We start from the raw sequence: 24,943 nt of genomic DNA on the forward strand, positions 1-24,943 counted from the left end.
TTTTCTCACAACATGAAATAATTTCTTTGAAATCAGCACTTATTTGTAAATCTAAATATTCAGGACACCTACACTTCAAAGAGAGATTGTTCAGTAAGTTCACCTGAAACCACATCAACCAGACAGGATTGTCTCTTGCATTCTGTATCTGGCATTATTTTCAGATAACACGTTCCATAACTCATATTACCAATATATGTCAATTTGAAGGAACACCAGGAAGCTCTCTGTGAAATAGCCCAGTTTTAATGTTATATATCAGCACTGCTTTTGTAGTATATGAATCCTATATACACTTGTAGACTGTGCTTCCCTTCACACCTGACTGCATTTTGCAGGGTTTGTCTTTGTGAAATTAAACGCGAATGAATTCTATTAGAATATGCAAATCATGCCTTTCTTTGCTTGTGTCTCCTTCCTTTTGGCCATTTTTTTATACTTGATTCTGAGAAAAGGGTAAAATTTAACAGGATAGAACTGTCACATTCAAACTGCGGAAACTCCATTTCCACTGCCTACTTCGCATTTCCACAAGATTAGTTTTTCTTGAAGCTGGGACAGAATAGAAATTCAATGAAGTCATTAACTCGGAAAACAAAAACCCTAAATAAATAAATAGTAATGTCTCCAAGACTATGTGTTGAGGAAGAGCAATTGGTAATGTATTCATTGATACTAATCATCACAAACAAAAATACTTACATTTGCTGAAAGTTGAGAAGTAAGTGTAGCAACTTTCTCCTGCGATGCAACCAACTCTCTCCGTAGTTTCTGAATTTGCTAGAGAAACAACAGACTGCTGTCAGTAATTCAGCAATGTTTTTATTGTGGTTATTTTGTATGTTTTCTTGAGAGACAACCAATAGATTTACAATGTCTTAGCTTCAAATTTTAATCTCAGAACTATCCAGAAATACAAATTATTAGAAGTTGTAGCTCAGTGTTGCTCCAACTGTTTTCTAGCACTCAACCGGTGTATGAGCCAGGATTCCAGTTAAGGGAGCACACATGGGTAAATGCTTAATTACTTTGTATATATTTTCCTTTTTTGCAAGGGAAACGTCATAAGTTTTTACCAAATCCCACAAGTCCCAACCATATGCTTAGTGCAATCAAGGAGATGTGGCCTGAGGTTTTGAAACACGAGTGCATTTGGGTGAGGTTCGCCGTGCCTGACTGTAGACGTGATGCAACCAACATATGTTGTATGTCTACAGTAGACAAAGATAACGTGAAAAATGTACTCTCATGCTGCCTGGCATGAAGAAGGCATTGATGGCTACCTCAGACACAAGATTTTTCTTTATGGTTGTCTAAAATTAGGTGAGGTAAAGTCGTATTTTTTTTTCTCTAACACATGCTTCCTACAGTCCCTGAAATTCAAACATGCAACCTCTTTAAATCTTATATAGTATTCAAAAACTTGCTTGCCAACTTAAAAAAAATAAATGTAGCTTTAAATGTGCTTGTTGACATGAAAATAAACTCAAGACCCTTCTATCCTTTAATGAAAAACAGAATCCTTATGAAAAATATGTTTCCATTTCAGCTGGGGTAGATACCTAACATGGAGCTTGCACATCATTTTAAGCCCATTTAACTCTATTTGAGATCTTACAGGGACTTCTGGGCACTGTACTGAAATCAAGCACAGCATGGAGTTTCACTTTGAAGAGCCTCTCATATTCAGTTGTAAATTATTCCAGACAAGAGAGATAAAATGGGTAAAACCAGCCTAGGAAAGGGAACATTTACAGTCACTAGTAAAGACCACTGCAGTACTTTAGTTTTATGACTCCCATGAAAACCAACAAGAAATACGGTAGAAGCAACATGAACATGTTCCTGTACTTCTGTAACGCAAAAATAGCTCAGTCATTTACACTAGCTCAGTTCAAAAGGGGCAGATTATCGAGCTGTTCTCCATCCTGGACTGACCCTTTTATTTTTCCAAGTTTTCTCTTTTGGTTTTAAATGCAATTATTTGGCATTCCAGCTTAAGCTACACTTTCAACATGCTCTTGCAAATCACAAAGGTAGGTCTCATGAAGTGCTGTCCAACATCTCCTGTAAGAGCATCTCAAGCAGACCCAGATATTGAGAAAACATCATGTAGAAATATACAGGAAAGAAATGTTTATTTTCTATATTCAGACCTACGGAAAAGGCAATAAAATGAGGAACTGGAATTTACACTACTGAGCTATAACATGCCTCTTTATCTCTTTTTAACTTAAAGAGATGTGAGCTTAGACAAAATTATATTGAAATATACTGCAGCAAGGAGGGAAGGATATGTTTATTTGTTCAATGTCCTCAAAATATCTTTTTGTTGACTTTTCCTTTGATTAGAATAGTAAAAATAGGAGCAGCATAAATGCAGGAATTGGAAGGCATGCAGCTCTGTGAAGTGGAAATGCACCCCTTGGTGCTGTATTTTATTGCAGCTACTCTTTGGTGCCCTTTTAATACAATCAGGACTTCATTTTGAGAAAGGCTGTAATTGTATCCAGCTGCTGACCCAGGCTTGTCATCCATTCTTATACATTGTGAGGAGAAAGAAGCTATTTTCCATGTCAAATTTGATTTATATCTGAAATCAATCTGCATTGCTCTGAAATCCATCAAAGTGGTCAGTTTCAGAAATTTAATATAATTCAAAATGTGAGGGAGAGAAGTTCAAAGCGATCATGTAAAGTATTTTTCCTCCTGAAAGGTAGCACCTTACCTTGAATTGCACAATTCCTTAGATCCTGCACAGAGTGGAATTAACTCTGAAATCAGACCTATCTTAACTCCACCACTCAATGCCCAGTTCTTACTGATTCTTTTCATCTTTTCAGAATGACAGTCAGGAGACTTTCTTCAGCACAATGCTAAGAAAACACCTTCTAGTTAACTAAAAGCTGCACCAGGTTTCCACCAATACTTCTCAAAAGGCAATGCAAAGACACAGCGTGTATTTTCCCCACCAACTATGCAGTTTAGCCAAAGCAGGTAAACAATAAGCTAAAAAATAATGTAAGCAATACAGAACTAAAAAAAGGAAGAAAAGTTATTACCTCTGAATGTGCCTTTTCTTCTGCCTGGAAGAAAACAAAGAAGAAATGGCTTAGAATCAGTGTGCAACGTAATTCTGGTAATAGAACATAAAAGCCAGCCACACTGAAGTGAAATGAATAGCTGCACGCATCCATTACATTTAAGGAAGGTATCCAGTAAAAACAATAAATGGAACTATTTTCAACTGGCTTGGCAAAGGTCCAGCTGAAACCCCAAAGAGCTTGCCAGCATACGGACAAAATGAAATGGTGGAGAAATGGATAGCAGGACCAGAACTGCAGAAACTGGAGCTACATTTCTAAGATACAAACAAAAATTTACTATGCTCTCACTGCATGAGCCTTAGTCTGATTCAAAAGAAAACATTTATGCTGCAATGATTATTAGGGCTCCTGGATTTAAATTTGCTTTACTGCATACCAAGACATGTCCTTAATATGATACTTGGTAATTTCTGATAAGAGAAGTTGACAGCACTTTTCATTGGGAAAGGGGAGAGGAACTTGCATCTTAATGTAATTTTGTCCATACAGAGTACTGACCAAAATATTAAAGGCTATCAAGGCATGTTAAAGTTTTCAATTAAACTTGCTAATATTTAATAATTTAGGTATTGTCCATATTGTAATATATTGTGTCATATATTGAAACTTTTTATTCAGCAGCCTTTTTCAACAAGCTAAGAAATGAAACCACTGCAAAGCAAACTTTTCAAAGTCATTCAGTTTCTAAGCTTTGGATCAGTCCTATTCAGGAGACATTTGGCAGACAGATAAATCTTGCTTCAGTGGGATTCTAATGGAAAAGAATGGCATGCAGCAAGAAAGGAACCCTTTCATAACATAAAATAAGAATCAGTTAATGAACTGGAAATTAATCCACCCCATGGTCTGAAGTGGCCCACATTCAGAGAAGCAGTCTATGTTATCTGGAAGAGAATAGTAGACAGTAGAAGGAAAATGTAGGTAAGCAATTATCTCTAAATAACATTAGAAACCCTATGAAAACCCAAGGTAAGGGAACTTCAAAAGTTCTCTGGCATAGGACTGTCTGTCTTATACTTGGTGGGGAAAATCAGTATGGCTGAATTTGAGCCTGTATTAGGCATTAATTTTGTTGTCAGGATTTTAATGATTTATAACAGAAATGTTTTTTTTTGCTTTACCTTGCATAAGGGGAGAAGACTTCTGGAAAAGGCCTCTTTCCATACATGCTTATCTGTTAGCAGTCACTAAACAGACTGTGATGCTATGATATTTATCCTGGCAACACTTAGAAATGCTTTTGGCTGAAACTACTTCAATACCTGACACATCACTAGGTGAGGCTAATTTAGTATAATGATTTTTTTTTCTCATCACTGATGTGACAGACTAACCTTCTGATGAATATTTACAAAAAGAAGATTTGCCTACAGAAAAAAAATTATATTCTATTCCCATTACTGTTACATCAAACATGCAGTACATGGAGGGTCACAAAGGGATTGAGGTGATGATGTCCTCTTATGATTTCTTCTATGACAACAAAAGCAAAAAATTAGGGTTGGTGACTTTTTCCTGGAACTGCCATGTGGAGACATGGTACTTGTCCTTGGAGCACCAAAGCTGATGATGAAGGCATTGCTACATTTCCTTACCAGACAACTCCCTCAATGCACAAGGAAGTGTTGCCTCTCCCTGAGTTCAGAGAGGTGGCTCTCACAAGTCAGATTTTATGAGCAGTGAAGGAAGTAAATGAATGACAAAGACCAGGATTTTGGACCAGCTTAAAAAAATAGAATCTGACAACCAAACGCATCTCAGTAGTTTTTACTTAAGTTTATGCTCACACCATTGAAACCCAGAACTCAGCCATTGTTCCAATAGGCTCTAAAAGGAAAAAAAAATTCTTTTTCTCACTCTACTTCTGCATTATATGCAAGCATCCCATCCTTGCAAGGATTATTTTTCTTTCTTTGAAGTCTTAGAACATTAAGGTACAAATGACATGTCCTTATAGAACTCCTCTGAGCACGGCCTAGCACAATCAATGAGGCCTAGTGAGTCAGAGTGTAGCTAATGCTGAGAGCCGGTGCGGGAAATTGGCAATTAACTAAATAGGGGAAAATTTAAGTGTTTCACCTACTGAGCAGGAGGAGATTGAAAATGGAGACAACCTAGCATAATTTTTTCAATTACTCACAGGGCTGAATGAATTCACTGCCAAAACTGAATCAGTTTACTATGTCTGCTCACATGGTATATTTTTCTGTGAAACAAAATGGAGGTCTCTGTACATGCATATTGCTACAAGCTCGATTTCCAGTCTATGCAAGTTAAGTCCTGAGAACCAAATGCAAGTCAAGAAGAAAGCCAATATATACAAAAAAGGGTAGTGAATGAAGAACTTCTGTGGCATTGGACTTATTCAATGGCAGAAAATAATGAAATGTCTCTTCTGAATCTCATATTCCAATTCCCAAAGAAACAATGTTCAGAGAATAACTTGTTTTCAACTATCCTCTGGTAATTATACATGAAGGCCTTGATCTTCATTTAGTACTTTGATTGAATTTCTTAAGTGATTAGGTCACAGAAAACACTAGAACTAAGGCTTAAGACAATGCTTGATAAAGCTAAGAAATACATTTAATTCAGATAACCCTGTGAAGCTATCCCATTGCTCTCTTCACTCAGCTGATGTGATACTGAGTGTTAAACTTTTCAGGCTCCTACTCCACTTATGTATCATCTTTTGATTAATTGCTGAAAAGTTTAAACCATTTTCAAAGAGGGTTCAAGCAGAAGAAATTCAGATCAAAAATCTTTGCTAGAAGTCAATGCCAGTAATTATTTACACCAATTTATTTCTGGTCCTTTTCAGATTTTTCTGCAGCTTCCATTATCTTGCCTATATAATCCATTACTTAAGGAGTGGGATTCAGCTGCAATGTGAATTCACAGTCAGAAGATATTTATAGTATGAACCTGGGTAAACAGTCTAAAGTTTATTTTGCAGGGAAAATACCACTCTTTAATATCATGGGGGTTTAGTTAATATTTCCAAGATATTCTGTTGAAATATAAAAGGTTATATAAATAGTAAGTTTAGTAGATTCTTGCTACATTACACAACATCAGAACACAGATATTTCAGAGTTACTCACTTACTGGGTGCTGAAAGCATCCTGTGTCACTTTACAGCTTGATTTTTTTCATCTATCAGTTTCATAACATTCTAAACTTTGGCATGAAAGCTTGAATTATAATTTTTGACACACCTTCCCATGCAAACTGATAGTAGTGTCTCATAGACAAGGAAATAGTTTGAAAGGTTTTTTCAACCCTGAAAACATCAGTGAGAAGCTTAACTGTGACTGTAAGTCATGCCTCACATGTAGTCAGCCTGTATATACATTCTACACTCTCACCTTCACCTCCCCTCTCCTGCTTCCACATAATTCAGGACTGGTCTGGACTGGAATGACTTGCAACTTGCAGTTTAAGGCCAGTAAAAACCTAAGGCATGTGTACTCAATGTTTTAGACATGCCCTTGAAAGAACCTTTTTATGGTTAAACAGAGCTTGAAGAGGAACCATTGTGCCTGGATACAATACACTTCCCAAGCTAACCTGAGTTTAGCATTGAGACAGAGCCACCACGTGCTACAAATCATCAAACTGCAGGAGCTTGGTATTCCTAGGCAAGAACTGGCTCTGGGTAGGGGAGGCCATCTCTGGCATGTCAGCTGACACCACTCAACAGCTGGACATACCGAGAGGACACACACCATTGATGAATGCATGGGATAAAGCAGGTAAGTGGGCTGCTCTCCTGTGAAAAGGGGTTCCTGCAGCATCTAGTTGTGTTAGTGAGGAGGTTGCAAAGCAACTGCTGTGTATCAGCAAGGGAATGTCCAAACATCCCTATGGATGATTTCTTGTTAGTAGAACAACCAAAGCAATAAATGATGCAGGATATATAAAAAAAAAAACCCCATAAGATTTAAAAAAAAGAACCAACCAAACAAAAAAATATAATAGAGAGAAAAAATCAATTACAGAACAACTTCTGGAGATAGAAACAGATATTACTCAACCTAATTAATCTAACTAATGAAGATTAAAGTTTTAGAAAGTTACTCTCTTCTCTTTTAAAATAACAATTAAATGCTGCTACTTGCAAGTAAAATCAGTGGACACTTAAACTCCAAATTACATCTCCCTTACTCTAAGGCAATCTTGTGGCTTTCAAGAAGTTTACCTCAAACAAGACCAGGAGAGAAGTAATTTTCTAAATTATGCACTAGCTGACGGTAAGCAAAATGACTCAAAATGGTCAACTACAAAAGCATAAGGACCCCCATAAGAGAGAAACTCTTAGACTTTCACGTTGTTTTTAGCTTTCAAAATGTATACTAAATGATTTTAAACATTAATAAACAAATCACATAAAAAGGTGAAAATAATGTTTTCTAAAATAGTATGCAATAGTACAAAGCTGAAAACAAACATTCCTACTTTATTGCAGTAAAATTGTAATTCTCCTGGATCTCAAAGTATTGAAATTTTCACAAACAATGAACAAGAACACAGACAGGCAGAATTTTTTTCCAAAATATCAATACTCACTGTAGAGTAGAGAGAGGATGTGCTGGAGACGAGTGATAATGAGGACCCATGCACTTTAAGAAAAGGAAAATAACATGAAATATTGCTGAAAGCATAAAACTTCCCACATGTAGCTCAATAAGTAAACAAATTTTTAAAATGAGAACCAATTTTCCACAAAGAACAATTATGAGCTATCAGTATAGAATAGCTATTGATAGATTTCCCTGCAATTAGATTGTCCTATACAGAAAAACCATTTTCCTGGGTATGGGGCAGGTAAGTGAGACAATGACATTTTGTGTTATTATCAGCAAACCAAGATCTCCTTTGTTGCTTTGGCAAGAAATCACTTGATAAATACACTCTTCAGAGAAACCAGAAATCGAGCTGTTTATACACCTGTCCTAAGTTCACTAAATGAGTTTAGTAAGATACTAGGCTTTGGAAAACATTTCACATTCCGTGGGGTGAGCTCCCAAGCTTTCCTTAGAAAGGCTGACCTGTGTAGTTGTAGTCCATGGGAAAGGGTAACTGTGAGGGGTAGTGACATATTTCCCTTAATCCTCAGTGGAGTCTGCCTCAAGAGCATTAAGTGAATGTTGCAGGGCTGCACTTTAAGAAATGGGGTTCCTGGCCTACCTGGAGATGGCAAATGAAGACTAAAACTGTAAAAAAAATTGCCCCTTCTGCTGACTCTCCTGAGGAAGGCTACACGCACATATAACTTCAAAGAAGATAATTTATTTCATTACCTTTATTATTTTTGTTTTACAAGATGGGTTTTTAAAAAAATATTTATCTTTTGCCACAGTTTGATAAAAGAATTATTTTGCTTTAATAGCTAACTGTCTGCAACAAACAGACAAGAATACTTGGATTAGCCAAATGGACTTTAAACCTAGTTTTCTACTTACAGAAATGTGGAACGCTGACCACTGAAATGGAGTGGCTTCCAAAGTATGTTGATTTTCAGTCTCTGGTTTAAATGTCTGAGCTAAACTGCCATTCTGTGGCTCTATGCATTACCTCACTTGTTTCACTTTAACCTTCCTCAGAGCTCCTATCCTAAAATACATCTGACCTTCTAAGAGCATCATTTCATGTTAATCTCTAATGATCATAAACTGCTGAAAACTGTTTATTGCTACTGCATTGACTTTCATTTACTCAGGTTGATCACAGTTATCCACTCCAGCTGGATATGAAACAGAACTAATGAAAAAGCTTTTATCAAAACCACTGGTGGCCCATTACTGAAATTCTACATTTAACACCTCTTTTTTTTATGCATTAATTGCTTTGTTTTCTCTATTATTCTTCCAGTGTTTCCTTTGATAATTCTGTTCCTCAGCAAAGGGTCTGTAGTCAGCTCTGTCCTTGAATTATGTGATATTCTTCTGTGCAGTCAGCCATCCTCTCTGTGCTGACAACTCACAGCTTGAGTTGTCCTGCACCCTGCTGCTAGTATTACAGATCCAGATGTCTGCCTGATATATCATCTAAAATACAGTAAAAGGAATCAAAAAAGTAGAAGCATTGTTTGTCTGTTGTTTTATCTAGGACTTTTTAAATTCCTTTTATCTTGTGACCTCTGGGGCTAAGGCGAGACTTTTTAAATTTGCCTATTACAAAGATAATTTACATTGTCATCACTTAGCAGTAAACAAGATGATTGTTATAGAATGAATTGCACAGGGTTTTAGTTGTCTTTTTTGTTTAATTAAAGCATTTAAGGACTTTGCACTCATGGGAATTCTGCAAATAATCCGATTTACCAGAAATGTTAGTTAGAAGAAAACGTTACAGTGCATTTAATTAGGAGTTGTCAGGTTCTCTGTGGATTAAAAAAGACCAAAACCCGAAAAAAAAAAAAATTCACCAAGTTCCAGATGTTGCAGATAGCATTAAAGAAAGCAGACAGTAATAATCTGCATAAAGTAGTGAGGTCAGTTCAAATTGCAGAATTTCAATAAAGAAATTCACAGGGTGTTTGCTGAAGGAGGCTGTAGGAAAGTGGGGAATTTAAATGACTACAAAACAAAGGAGATGTTAAGTAGCATTGGTGTTTGGGGGAAAAAAAAAAGGAAGCACAGAAGTAGGACTAAGAAAGCAGAGAACACTGTAGTTGGGTACGTTCCGACATTTCAGATTTAGAAGAAAAAAGAATAATTTTCCAAGAATGGCTTCCTTTCCTCCAAAATTTCTGACAGGGGATTTGCCAAAATCATTTAAGTTTCTGTGGTGCAGAGTGCAGAAGAAATATTTTAAAATTTTACTATGCTTTGGACATCTATTTTGGGATGTGTTTATCAATTTAAGTAGTTACTCAGTTTTACCTTCTTCCATGCTGTCCCTGAATGAACCAGAATGACTGATTGCTCGTGGTCTCTCTTCCAAGGACGTGGCACTGCCACACAGCTGGGAGTCATCGTAGAGATCAAAAGAAGTGTCTTGTGCAGGGATGCTGTTTGAACGCATCATGCTGGGTCCAGGAAGGTTAAACTGTGATAGGTTGGTTGGACTCACTGGAATAAAAAGCTTTATTATTGAAGTACATTTCCATTAAGTGAATTTTGCTTCTGCACAAAATTTTAATGTAGGACTAGCACGGTTAGGTGGACTTCATGCTGTTGAGACAATGGAAAGCTTTTATTCCTACATTTAAAGCTTCAACAAAAATGTGGAGTAGATGGCCTCAAAGGAGCTGGATGACAATAATCCTGTAAAGCACATGGTAACACTAACACTGGTGTCTGAACACCCTTTGGCAGCCCATAGAAAATCAGTGGGGGAGATTCAAAAGATAAAAAGGAATAAGAGGTCATAAGTACTTTTATAAGCAGCTCTTCTAATGAATCAGTATCTGTATTTCATAGTTATATACCTGTATTACTGACTGCTGTTAAGGCCAAAGTTTATTTGCATAAATAAGATATTTATCCTTTGATTTACAGGAGCACACCTACCACTATACTAGGTTGAATATTTGTGCAAAGGCCTCAGCTGAATTTCATCCTAATAAAGAGGTGTAGTCAGACATGGTCGAAATCAAGAACAGCATTGGTGAACCTACTTTAAGCTTTCACAAAGCTCTTTTACCAGGAGGAAGGAAAGCCTAGCTATGGTTACCCCGGACCACACACCAATGCCTAGAAGAAAAACCTAACTGTGCAGCCAAATTCAGCCTCAGTATTTGGACTTTTAGTTTAGACCATCCAAGATGTGTCCTAAGTTAAAAACTACCAGAACAGCTGTGTTGTGAGAGCAAATTATTCCACAGGGATATGAAAACTGAAATAAAGCAAAGGACAATGAAAAAATAAATTTTACACTCCATGATCTTATTTCTCTATATTGTGAGTACACAAGAACTATGAACAAAAAGAAAATGAGATGATTGTAAAAAGAAAATAATATGGTGAAAAAACACTGCCTAGAACTGTGACACAGAAAAAAGTGTCTAAAACTGCAGGAGAAAAATTCAAAGCAGTGGCTTGTTTAGCGAGGATCCAATTTCATTTTTAAAAGTAGTTTACTTCTTTTCCTGTATGTAGTAAAGACTAACATGCGTATGTCTGATCAAATTCTTTTGAGTGATTGTAACCTACAGATGCCATAAGCTGTGACAGAGAGATAGAAGTCTTAATTCTTCAAAGGATGCTAGTAATTCCTTACTAGGGGCCTAATTCATAAAAACCTCATTGTGAACCTAAGCATGTGACAAGTTCTGTGGACAGAAGTGGGTTTTACTCAGAATTAAAGAAAGAAATAATACTATTAAAAAACCCTTGTGTTGAATTAATTTGAAACAATATTCAGAAGAACCAAATCTAAAACTTGGTTGGCAATCAAATAAAACTGCCATGTCACTCACATCCCAAAAATACTATATTGCATTCAAGGTTAGGTTTGGATTGGGCCCAGTGCAGTTATAGCCAGGTCCAGCTACTGAAACACATTGAAAAGGTCTGTCTCAAAGCAAACCTCTATGTAGGAAAAATTCAATGTTTAGTTTCTGACATTCACTAAAATCACTGGAACGAATCCTACTGATTGTGAAGCCTAAAAGATGAATAGCTTTGAACTAGAAGCTAATTTCCAGCTCTCCCTCAAAATTTATGTCCTTGGTCAAGTCATAAAGAATCTGTGCTTCTTTTTTTCCTCTATGCAAAATAGGCGGTACCTCGACCCATTTCATTAACCACACTGTGAGTTTCCCCTCATTAGTGAGGTACAACAATATGGTGATGACGATGTTAAAAATAAACTACCTAGTCTGGCAGACTAAGAAATACGTACAGCTGAATTTTATGCTTCCGAAGAGAGGGAGAAACAGTGAAGGGAAACAGCATTTACCCAGGTTGGAGAAGTGATATTTTCCAGTTGCAGATGAAGACATAGCTGAAGGAGAAACAAGCGGGGACTGACTGCCAGTGTCCTGCAGGCCTCCGGTTGAATGGGAGCGCAGCCATTCCTTGCCTTCCTCCTGACTTGTCTGCCGGGATGATGGTGCATATCTGAAAAACCACAGCTGGCATGCTCAAGACAATGACAAGGTGACGCCTTAGAAAGAAACAGCTGTCACATAAATACCCTTCACCAGTTAGACAGAATAAATCCCTAGGAAAACATCAAGTCCAGTCAAGTGATTATCACCGGAGATTTTAACTAGGTACAGTTTACCATTGGGTTACACTGAAAACATACAGGACTTGAACCCCCCCTACTCTTCATCCCCCTCCCCAAAACAGCATTCCCTTCTTTTGAAGAGACAGGATGATAAACTATAGCAGACAGACAACTGAGCTGACAGAAAAAGACTTCAAAGCTATAGGAAGTGTACAGGTTGATGCAAAAGTTTGGAAGCTGTATGGTTAGGATGGGGGTAGGCAGAATAGAAGCCAAGGAACGTTAGTAGCCACTTACAAAATGACATCTGTCACACATCATGTGGGCAATTGATTAGACAACAGGAGTGAAACAGATCAACAACTCTGAAAGAGGAGTTTGCATTGGTAACAACAGATACTCATGATCATATGCACTAGATGTGCCGCTCTGAATGCTACCTGACATTGTGTCCTGCCCCAAACTGAGGGGAGGGAAAGGGACAGGAAAAATAAAAAATTGCAGAAAGAAGTTCTCTGGAAGGAAGAAGTTTGGCAATCAAATAATTAATCAACTGCTTCCTATGGTAAACCAATAAAACAAGTGCAATGTGACATGTGGGCCAAGAGGGAGAACTGGTAACTCACTGGTCCAGCCTTGCTGAGCTGGAAGAAGGGCAATTCTGGCAGTGATTAAACATTAAAACGTGCAGACACTGTGGGTCTTAATCAAGAGATTTGTTTTCAGCAATGTCTGAAAATCAGAATGAAAGACTTTATTCAGACAAAATACTGCTGAGAAATGAACACCTCCTTTGCTACTGCCATGAGCTATCAGTGTTTCCCAAAACAGCAGAGCAGAAAGGGCTTTTGATATTCTGGCTTCAGGCTTGTGAGGCACAAGTGTTTCTGCTTAGAGAGAAAATTAAATGAACATGTAAGTTCTTGTGTTGTGCTTGGGGTTTTGTACAGTATTTTACAGCAGTAAACCATATTGATCTTATTAAATATTTACTTCCTTTTTCCTTTCAAAAATACAGCTATGATCTTTGCCTATAATTGTGGTAGAGCACAAAGTTACTGAGTAGTTATCAGATTGAAAAGATGGCAAAACAAGAAATCAGGATGTGAGCTTTGGACTGGCTTTTCTGGACATTAAATCAAACGGAATTTTTTTCCTCGACTAACTGATCTTTTTTATATGCCTGTAAGCACTATTCCCACTCCAATTCACTTTCAGCCACCATTACAGCTGTACAGCCACAAACTTTGATCATCCCATAGTATCCTCACAGGGTCCTCATTATGCCTTTAATGTCTTCCACCTTTTCCATTCTCTCCAAATAATAAAAAATTGACTAAATTCTTATTAAGGAACAGCTAGTGCAGAACGTCAGAAGGTGCAATATAGTGACAATAGTTTAGCACTATCTTAAAATTTCACAAATATTTCTTCATGACTCAGGAGATTTAATGGTGCAATCTCAGTTATTGGAAAGCTGCAGCGTCTGTGTGCATGCACATATATCCTTGCTCGCCAAATCTTCCTGGATTGGGGAGATGGGCTTCCATGTCTCATGAGACTAACCAAGTTACCTAATAATCTTCTCTTTTCACTGTGGAGGAGAGAAGAGGGTAGATAAATTCTGTTTTCTGTGATGAAGATAGAATTTAGTGAAGTGTTGTAGCAAAGCTGGACTCTGTATTGCTGGATAAGGACCAAGAAAACTGTATGGAGCAGAAAACATTTTATACTTACAAACCTTGGATAGTAAAATTAGTATTTTCTAGCCCTACCCTTCAGCAGCTCTCCAGTTCAAACTGCATTAATGTTTGAATGAGTCCAAAGTAAGATCCACCTCTAAAACCTTGTTTTTCTCCATAATGTTTTCAATAATTAGACCTATTGAATTGCATAAATATATTGTTCTGTCTCTTTTAGCTCTCCAGGATTCAATGCCTTTTAAAGATTCATTCCATAAGGAAATGATCCCTAATAGGATTTACTTTTCATGGTATATTTTGAAAGAAGATTTATTCCTTAGGCAGACATGGAAAGAAAAAGTCCATTGTTAAAATTTACATTTTATGGTTTGAATTGAAATTCCAAGAACTCTGTTGTAAACAGGATCAACAGAAGGAGAAAGAAAAATAAAGGCAGCATAGAAAAGGTTACAGGAAAAAAGAGAAGCAGCAGTCATGCTCAAAAATATATATACCTTAATCCCTTTTTGGGTAGTGTATTTCTGTCAAGCTGCATGCTGTTAAAACAAAAACAAAAAATCCCTAAGGACATACAGCAAACAGGACTGTTCAGAATCACAAATTTTAAAGCTCTAGGTTTGTGTGAATAACAGAAGGTCATTTAACGCCTTTTAATATAACTTTCATGATAAATGCTTTACTCATTGGAAGGAACAATAGGACATGGACTGCTGCACATTCATTTTTCATCTAGACATGCTCTGGGCTGGGTCAATAGTAATTTGGAGACTGTCCAAGTCAGAAAGATGTGCTTCTTTACTATTTCTAACCTTTCTACAGCTTTGCTCTGCAATCTGTGTGAGAATCATATGGTCACAGTGTGAATTTTATTTTTCACAGTTGCTTATGATAAGGCAATATATTTCCAGAAGAAATGAAGTCTGTGGCACCTGCTAAGAGGCAGCATGGCCTTGCCAGAAGCCAAATGACAGCTCTGCATGTAGAAATATGTCCTAAAGATTCAGAAACTTGGCTTTTGTTGTTGAGGGGCTCACACAGTAAGGTGATGGTGGGGACAATGAAAAGTGGCACCAGAGCGATGTTCTATTTTCCTGCACACAAAGTGTCAGAGTGGCTGAATACCCAAAACACATGGATGGAGTTTTCCTCATTTAAACCCCATCACTGGAAGAGCACCCACTAGCCCTCCTTCCAAGTGCCATTTCAGCATTTCATCATAAAGTCTTGGTCTCTGGTCGGTGTGGTTTGAACTAGTTATCATCAAGTACTGCAAAGTTCTCTCCCTTTAGAACATAGCTTAGTGTCATCACATGGATCAAATAGCAAAATGGCTTCTGAAAGCTTCTGTATTACATATCATAATCACACCTCTGAGAGCAGCAGTAACTTAGGACCCTTGCTACCCGAGAAACACCCTTATTAAAGGTGTTTCCTGTTGAGCTGTGGGTGATGGGAGTCCTACTGTTATGTATCCTTGATCCTAGCAGATAAAGGCAGTGAAAACACTGCTGGCATGGACGACGCATTACTATCAGGGGTTGGGCAAATGGAAGCAAACTACTTTTACCACCAGTAAATTTTAGAGACAATTTTACTAGTTAAATAAAGGGCCTGGTTCTGCATTTGGAGAAAGCAAATGGAAAGAGAAAATCATCAGTATTTCAGCACAGGCCCAGTTATCATGATCCATGTGGAGTAATCCCATGGCCCATGTCAGACAGAGGACTGTATTTTCAGCATTTTGCTCCCAACATAACTAACAGGACCTAGAATGGCTGGCAAAAAGAAAACATAAATTTGAATGAATTATTTACTTTTTTTTTTTCTTCACAGAGAAAAATGCAGCCTTGATGTTCCTTCATTTACCTTTATGCACCTCTAAATTTCAAGATGAATAAACATGATCAAAACACCAGTTTCTTATGCAAACACTTAAAAGTGCAAATGAACAATATATTTTCCAATATTACTTTGATTTGGAGATATATTTATTTAAAAATAATCTATAGCACACTATCTAAAAATAAGGGAGTCAGTTCTCCTTTAATCCAACCCGCAAGCCAAAAGGTATGCCAGTCATATAAGTAGGTTAAGAGTGACCATAAGATTTTCCAAAAATCTTTTGAATTCAGATGATCAAATGAAATAGAGATGAATATTCCTCAACATAATCATGGAATTATTGCAACTGCATTAAAGTAAGTGTAGCAAACGCTCATTGTGTGTTTTTAAAATAATAATGCTTACAAAGATGCTCCTAGATTTTAGATTATTATATGAAACCATTAAGCAAAGTTTCATTTAACTATTACTTCAGACCAATAACTGCCCTTATCTTTTTAATATCTGAAATCATTCATCCACCAAAACCTGGGTTCATTGCTTCCACAGAAACTGGACTTTTGGTAAATAGAACTTAATTTACCTCACATCTCTGGAGTTGATAATGATAATAAAGACAGTCCTTTCCTGAAAGAAGCAATGCATACATGGACAAAGAGCAATATAAAGTGAGGATGAGAATATAATAATATTCCTGATATTTTCCTTTGCTATGTAAAGTGGAAAAAGCAATCTTGCAAAAAGATGAAGACATAGGCTGAAGTTATCAAGCCCACTGCATCTCATTCTCTTTTGTTTATTTTACACTGCTGAAACTGAGTATAACTTTTATGAGGGAAATTACAGGAAGCCTTACATTCCCCATTTTCCTACCTGCCCTTGGTGATGAGGTTATCTTAGGAAAGAGCCATAATAGTATATCCTTGAGCTACATATAACTCTTTCAGAGCTGCTAAGGAATAAAACAAATTATTGTAAGCTAAGAAACAGATAGGGAGCTCCATGACAGGCTGGGCCAAGCTGATATGGGTCTTACAAATTAGTTTCTACAAAGGCTAGGCATATAAGAAAATCTGATACGTGACGCACTGTTTCACACCTTACAACCACATCTATAAATTATGATAATTTCAAATAATTGAAAGTTTTGAAGGGCTTAAGTGGATTTCAATGCACTTTCCTAGCACTCAAAACTACACATTCTTTTAAAGCAAACTAGAGAAAGCCAATCATGTAAGTAAAAACCACTTCCACTCTGCTAATCTTAAAATGCAGCTAATACTGCTGATCAGACCACTGTTTATTTCTATATTGCTGCATTTTTATGCCTTCCTTGCTGTGTCCTTCAGATTAAGCAGAAGAAAGTTACAAACTGGCAATGCTCAACAGCAATTAAGGGTTTGAAAGAACTACTGGTGATGTGCCCACTTGGAAAATTTTACAACTAAAGCAGTAATGTTTTCAATTAATCCCAGAAGATGGTTTTATTTTAGAGTATAAGTACCTGCATGATCATTTTAATCCCTCTGAATTGCTGTAAGGTACAAGTGTCCTCCCATATAGGGAGCTACACTGCTACAACAGTAGAATTAGACTTTTCTGAATACTGCTAGTGCAAAACCATCAAAAGGCCTAAGAGAGGTGCAAAATAATTTCCTTCTGAAAAAAAAAATATTTTGCTTGCTTTTATGGAGTCTATTTTCTGGTTGCTGCAATGCAACAGAATCTCACTGAATGACACAGAATTTGGGTAGAGTGAGCTCTGACACTGCACTCCAGGAGCTGTCAGGGAGCTCTGCGTTGATGCCGTACCATCACTCAGTGGGCAGCCTGAAAACTGTGGGCAAAGTCTGAGCATCCCTGGAGAGACAGGGGGGTAAAAATAGCAGAGACCTTGCAGATTTGCTGTCTCCATGAAAGGTGAATCTTTTTTGGAGGCAGTCAAGGGCTATTTTCTTTCAAAGAAAATGTAGATGTACTCTGAGATTTTGTCCTCATTTTCTGTGTTCCTTCCAGCTGTTCCTAAAACTTGATGTCCCAAAGTATCAAGTATAATGGGATATCTACTTTCTAAAACTTATATACAACATTTTCATTTTCAAAATGCTTTGTCCCAGCACAGCACTACAACTCTGTACACAGGTACTGCAAGATAGCCTCACTATTTTCCATTTTGTACCTATGCAAATATATCCTGCCCTGTATATCCCTTCAGACTAATCAGCCTTTGGTCACTCACCTTCAGTAACTCTTTACCAACTAGCACTTTTCCCCCCATTTGCTTATGAGAGTGTTATTAGGAATAGCACTTAAAGTTTTAGTAAATTCAGGATTTTTATTGCATTTACTATTTTTTCTGCCATTCAGCGAGCATATTTTCCTGCAAATGAATTAAATTAGCCTTTATTATTTAAAAGGCTGTTAATGACTAATCTTATGTTATTTGTAACTTAACCTATTTGTTTAATGTCTTCTGTATTTTTCCAGGCAAACTGGCCTTCCCATAATGTCCTTGCTCTCCATCCCTGCTCTCCTCCTCACTCTTTCCTCAGCAGAGAGCCTTTGAAAACTTTTCTCCAATTCTAATGACTTCAGGGTTTCAGGCTCTGCCTGAAGCAGGGAAATGAAAAGTTCATCGGGACCAGTAAACCGAAGATAACTTCAACCTCTTCATTTCCTCTTAGTATGCTTTCCATTACTGATACTTATCCACCAAATTACAGCTAATGCCTCAATGAAATAAATTTGAATTTTTTATATCATCTATCATTAGCTGTCTCCTCTCTTTCAGTATTTTCCTGCATTTTCTCTGCACAGACTTTATGTTGCTTGCTATTTGTACCTCATGGTGCACTTTGGGCTTTCTGATTTTGTCCCTACATTATATTAGTACATCTGATTGTAAGGACTGCTGATTCAGCCTTTTGCAAGCTCTAGGGTGAGTGAAGAAAAAGAAAAAACCTCCTTGCAGATAATTTTTTATGCTCTGCCATGCTATAATTAGTATAATAAAAGGCATTTCAAATATGAGATTACAAAGAAAAATGGACATAATGTGCTGCCAAGCATATCTGTCTCCAATGTTGCAAATCAATGCTTTTGTTGTGAAAAAATACTTTGCTACAAGTAAGTTTTCTTGTATAAAAGAGTTTAGAAACTCAGCACTTGTATCAAACCTTCTGGAAAAATTGAACTGCAAAACCCCTGTTGGGGCTATAATTCAAGAAATGACACCATTTACTCTAGGTACATATATTTGTTTTGAGGCCAGATCAACATGAACAATGGCTCTCACTGGACTCAATCATAATATCCCCATGTGGACTAATCTGAAACTTAAAAATATTGCCAACGACAAAGTATTTGGAACCACTGAAATTAAGTCAATGAACAAATACATAAAGTATTAGCAGTGGAGGTTGCTCAGAAACTTCTGCCAAGCCATTAATTTTTGAAACGTGATTTTTAAAATCCTGTGTATCAATATAATTTTTGGCATGAATTCATACTGGTCCACATCATTCTAGTGACCTCATCATCCATATATGTGGCAGTGAAGGATTTTGTGAGCTTAGTATTAATAACTGACCTTTTAATATTGTCACATTCAGTTCATAGTACACAAATTTAAATACCTATTTAAAAATTAAAGGCAAAGTGCAAACTACAAATTGCTCGTGTATCAGTGTATTTATAACTACTATATTGTTAACAATACTATATGTTGTTAGTGTACATTACATTGATACATATATATGTTTTATAAGTATTAAAATACTATATTAGTATATAATTGTAATATAATTTGTATATTAGTAAGAGGTGTGATTTTTAGCTGATATAGTAGTACTTATGAATGCAACATAAGAAAATGAAATCTATGAAAAGTTTCCATCTAGATTTCTCTAAGGTTTTGTTTATGAGGTTTTTTAAAATGCTGGCTTACTGAAAGTGAATTCCTTCTATGCAAAGGATGGGTATTGAACAATCTCTGAGTTTATATAATAAAGGGCAAAAAAACTCTACGTTGTATGTTAAAGCTCTTTTCTTCCTAAAATGTTTGGAATGTTAAAAAACTAATTAAGTTTAAAATATTTTTGACTGATTCAGTAAAATTTTGCTTTTTGAATCAAAGGCTAATGAAATATTTAAAACTGATTTTACAGTCCCCATGTGAGATAAGAGTTTCACTGTCAAATCCTGAAAATTTTCATGGGAAACGGAAGTTACTTAGTTCCTAGAAAATTTGATTTCTTTTCTCTCCTTCCAAAGCCAGATAAGTGTTTCAAAAAGAAAAAAAAAATTAAAAAAGGGGAAAAAAGAGAGAATATCAAAGAAGAAATCTTGGTTCAACTGTGCCAGACTGGTCGCACTTTTCATAATGTAATTTAAATGGTAAAATGTCTGCACATAAAAAAATTCTTTAATAGAGCAAACAGAAAAAAATTTTCTTTCATTTCTCTGTCTGTTCTGGGCACTTGCCAGGACTGATCATATAACAAGAATCTCATCTTGTAAACTGCTTCCCTGCCAGTGAAGCTGCACTTCTGTAAGGATCTGTGTAATGATTACCATGTAAGAAGAAACTTGTCAAGACTGAGTATTTTAAGGCAAGACTGGTCAGCTGAAGACCAGGACACACCAGCTCTGCCTGTGCTTTCAGCTAATGGGAAGAGAAAAGCAGGGATCCCCCAGTTGGAGGTTTGCTTGCTTTGGAACTGCCAAATGCTGGGACAGCAGGTGGATCCTGCTGCAGGAATCATTATGTGCCTCTCGGCTGTTTACACTTGCCTTTAGTTAGACAAATTTCCCCCTTTTCTCTCACTGTCTCCAGAACATGGGAACTCAAAAAAATTCTCAAGGTAGAAAAAGTGCTTGTAAAACCTTAAAAGGCAGTTGATTCCACATTATAATGCCTTTCAGCTCTCTTTTCTTCCTTCCTTTTATTACATAAAGGACAAAGCTGTTAATTAAACAGCGTCCCTTTAGCAAAAAAGGTGGAGGGTTTATTTTTTTGGCTCCTGTCCTTTTGCCTCTCACTTATTTTGTGGTCACTGTATCTATAGGCAAGCTCACCTTTCCGAAAGAGTAGATCTGACGCTTCCAGTCCTCATGAGCAGGCTCTGAACCTCCTGAGTGCTTGTTGTCAGTCCAGAGAGAGAGCCATGATGGCTAAGAGGGAGGTCAATAGACTCGGAACTGGTGTGAAGGCTAGTCATGGACTGGTAACTTGGTGTGTCCTTACTGCCCGCTGAAGAGCTGCTCAGGTTTGCAGCCCACACAAGAGCACCTGATGTGAAAGAGTGCACTGAGGCAGGACTGGAAGCCAGGGAGTGACTTAAGCTTACAACATCTGCATTTAAGTCCGAAGGTTTACTGAAGAGGGGGCTGCTGCTACCACTTTGCCCACCTGCACTGCCCATGCTGCCTGTGCCCGAGGATGGCGATTCCAGGCTGCCTTGCCGTGCCAATGTGGTACTAGGGCTGGGCATTGCCGATGTGGGTTTCACACCTTCAGTACTGGGTGCAGAGGCAGCTTTACCACTTGCCTTGGCACCAAACAACCTAAATGTAAAACAAATAGCTTTAGAGAAACTGACAGCCACATTAAACATTCATGGCGCAACATCCTAAGAGCCAAACTACACATTTTTAATTACTGCTACGAAAATCACGCCTACCTAGTTGATCAATCACAGCACAAATTTAAATTCACTTAACCATATCACAATAGTCATGGTTTGTTTCTTTAGTAACCGCTTACTCACTCCTATTCAGATGTGCTCTTTGCACAGACCCTCCCACAGGGAGGTAAAATAATCACATTTTTGTCTTCCTAGTTCATAAACAGATTACACTTTCACCCAAATTCAGTAATTAAGCATTCCCAAGTCATTAGCTTTTAAACTCCTCACCTCTCAAATCTGCTTAAATGATTGCAACAAACACTTGCAAAATCCTAATTCCTTCATAGTTTAATAAACATCTAAGTATTTGTGCAAAATTCCCCTCTTGTTGTTTTTTTTTGCACAGATGGTCATGCAGTCATCAGTCACGTAGTAACCACTCAGAATAAACTGCACCATGGCTAAATGGGCTCAGTTTGTCTCCAAGGGCAGGAATGATAAAATTGTATATCACATAATATCTTCCAGCAATTCTAGATATGAAAATTCTATAGCGATGATGAAAAAATAGACTTCAAGTCCTCTAAAATTTGAATTAAAAGGTCATGCAATGTTTTAATGTATTTCTGGAAATATTTTAAGCTGAAGTTAATGTACAGCTTCTAAATTAAAGGTAAAAAAATGCAAAAGTTATCATGATGTAAAGTAAGCATGTCTAGCAAGATAAGAACCCGTTTTACATTTTACCAAGCCCACAAAACTAAGCTGCAGCTCCCCAGCTGTCTGGAGATGATGTTTTGGTAAATAGGCACAAGAGGGCACTATTGGCTTCTTCTCCAGCAGTGAAAGTGCTCCATCCCAATTCATGGAGCACTCATCCAGATTTATACTTCCAGAAATGTTACGATAGAGCATTTACAATTTAAATTTAGCCTTGCCAATGCTTGTGTCAAAAAATAGAACGAAGCTGCTAAGATAATGAAGTGTTTGTAGCTGGAGCTGCCAACAATGGGAAAGTAAATCTAACTCTATAATTTATAAAGAGCTCTTCAGTTCTCCATCCAGAATGTGGCAATGCCTCTTCCATTAAGAGAATGTGCCTGAACATAGGGTCCTTCTTCCCTTTGGGAGTTTACTGCAGTATTGAGAAGAAACTGCACATGTGGCTGAACTTAGAATCATGGAACATCTTGTGTAGGAAGGGGCCCATAAGGATCAGTGATTCCACCTTCTAAGCTTCAAACTGTGGTTATGGGGAAGTACTTAAAATGCTTAAACCTCAGGGAGCAGCCATTTCAGGTCTTAGGAGGTCTTCAAATCTCAAAGAAATCATTGTGTTGCATGAAAAAAATACCGCCCTTTTATTTTCCTGTACTTGACTTGTTTGTGGCAAAACATTCCCTGAAAAGACTTTTTGCACAGTACTTCAACATACTGAGAATCCCTGCTTCAGATATTGCAACTTCAGAGAATCACAGAAATGCACTAACCTTCGAAATGTGGGGGAAGCAATATCTGGGTATTTGGAACCTGGCTGTCTAAGCCCTGGTGTGCCAGAGGCGCTTGCCGAAGTCGGGCTGGATTTAGGGGAGCTGGACAGCGAGACGCTTTCAGAATCGGACACGGCCACTTTCTCTTTTTCCTTGTCTGTCTGGTTGATGGTGACAGGGCTGGACCTCCCGGACCCAATCTTGCTCGGCTCTCGCAGTTTGGTGGCAGCAGCACCCGCAGACTTGCTGCTCACGTTGGAGTCGATGCTGCTGGTGCTGGAGCGGTGGCCGCCGCGGCCGGGGATCCCGCTGCCGCTGGATTTCGAGGGGCGAGGCAGACTCCGGTACTGCAGAGTTGTCTTTGAGCTCACATGCAGGACGCCGTCGTCCTGGTTTTGGGAACCGTCTAAGCTCGTCTTCCTCCCTGCGTTGGATTTCCCACTGATGGCTGAGGATTTTGGCATTTTTCCCAGCGTTGCTGACCCGCTTGTGATCGTAGCTCCACTTGTGGTGATTATGGTAGAAGATCCCAACCCAGACTTCTTGAATCCAAATGACCCTGTAGCAGTTGATCTGCCAATGCCAGAGGGAGGCTTTTTCCCTTCATCACCACTGCTCTTCCCTGCATCTGACGGAGATCTCTGTATGGAGGCTCCTTTCAGCGGAGTTTTCACTTTTTCTGAAGCTTTTGCATCATCAGTTTTTCCTAAGTAAAAGAATATTTTAAAAGGTCACTTGTGTTTAAGCTGCAATGTCTAAATATCTAATTTCAACACTGTATGATTACACTTTCAAAATGAAAAAATACACAAATAGAATTCCCCTAAGGAAACAGACCAGTTTGGTCTTTAGTCTCCCATCAGCTATCTGTAGGACACATAACAAATAAGCTTTAAGTATTAAAAGCTTGAAATTCCTGTGAGAACTTCCACTTTCATAGATAGGTGGAAAATGTAGTTGTAGAAAATTATCTTGAATGAACCATAAGGAATCTTGACTGAATTTTTTTTCTGTTAACAGTATTTCTATATGAAAGAAATACTGCTTGAAAATAAAACATTACATGCAATAAACATCTCCTGAAGTATGACATCAATGATGTGTGTAGAAATTAGTGGTACTTATAGAGTTCTTTAGTTTTCACTGATTACATCTTTTTAGCATATGACTAAGCTTGTTCTGGTTAGTTACACAAAATTATCAGGGAGCGATTATGTTATGGAATGAATCATCTTGATCTGTAACAATATCAATTACACAAGTTAATTAGTCTTTGTTGTATCCTTGATGGCTTCTCAAGATTTTTGATTTTTTTGTGAGGTTTTCTTCAGTCCTGTCTAGGCTTGTGACTATATAACATATATTTATATTTTCTTCCATATTTCCTAAAACTTTATTGTTACATGCAGGAAGGTCAAAGTAAGATGTTCTGCTATACCAGAAAGTATCCTTTTCCTGTTTTACAAATAGATAAAAATCTCCATTTCAATTCTAATTTATCTCTAAGCATCTACTGTATACCACTAACAACTCCTAAAACATACCCAAGTTTTTAATTTACTCTTGAAGTAATTATGGAAGCTTTGGAGGTGGATGACCTAATTTCTCTTAAGAAACTAAAATGTAATAAAGAGTGACACCTGCAAAGGAGAACTAATTCCACTCATGTTTTTATCCAGCTCACACTTTATGCTACACAAACAGATGCACATGCCATGATACAGATCAGACTCTGACCCAGCAAACTTACAGCTCATTAGTAGCCAAGGCCTCAATTCTGTGTTGCACAGTGGCTGCCTGATCACCTTGAGCAAAACAGATCTGGAAAGCTTAGCTTGGTGTTCAGCAAACCTTTATGTATCTCCATTTTTAATTGCTACTAGAGGGATAAAAGTTCTGTATCCATATGATCACCATGGCAGTGCTCCTCGGGGATCTCTCAGACCAGAGACTGATCAATCTTTAGCAGTTCCAAATTGCAAAGAAACAAAAGG

The 24,943-nt window shown here is 37.5% G+C and overlaps 1 protein-coding gene across 12 annotated transcripts in view; it reads right to left on the reverse strand.

Moving 5' to 3' along the window:
- NAV3 (neuron navigator 3) overlaps positions 1–24,943 on the reverse strand; it is a 509,384-nt gene that overhangs the window by 37,476 nt on the left and 446,965 nt on the right. For 7 of the 12 annotated variants that reach the window (XM_063154995.1, XM_063154993.1, XM_063154989.1 and 4 more), the window contains 8 exons: positions 22,950–23,655; positions 20,909–21,397; positions 14,485–14,526; positions 12,015–12,175; positions 9,995–10,183; positions 7,677–7,729; positions 3,063–3,086; positions 703–780 (listed from right to left, as the gene is read on the reverse strand). In XM_063154995.1, coding sequence (XP_063011065.1) covers positions 703–780; positions 3,063–3,086; positions 7,677–7,729; positions 9,995–10,183; positions 12,015–12,175; positions 14,485–14,526; positions 20,909–21,397; positions 22,950–23,655 — 1,742 coding nt within the window. The remainder of the gene's footprint in view (positions 1–702; positions 781–3,062; positions 3,087–7,676; positions 7,730–9,994; positions 10,184–12,014; positions 12,176–14,484; positions 14,527–20,908; positions 21,398–22,949; positions 23,656–24,943) is intronic. The other 5 variants (XM_063154991.1, XM_063154992.1, XM_063154994.1 and 2 more) reach the window with 4 other exon arrangements.

This window comes from Melospiza melodia, chromosome 4 (genome assembly GCF_035770615.1).
Source record: "Melospiza melodia melodia isolate bMelMel2 chromosome 4, bMelMel2.pri, whole genome shotgun sequence".
In the NCBI taxonomy this organism is placed as follows: Eukaryota; Metazoa; Chordata; class Aves; order Passeriformes; family Passerellidae; genus Melospiza; species Melospiza melodia.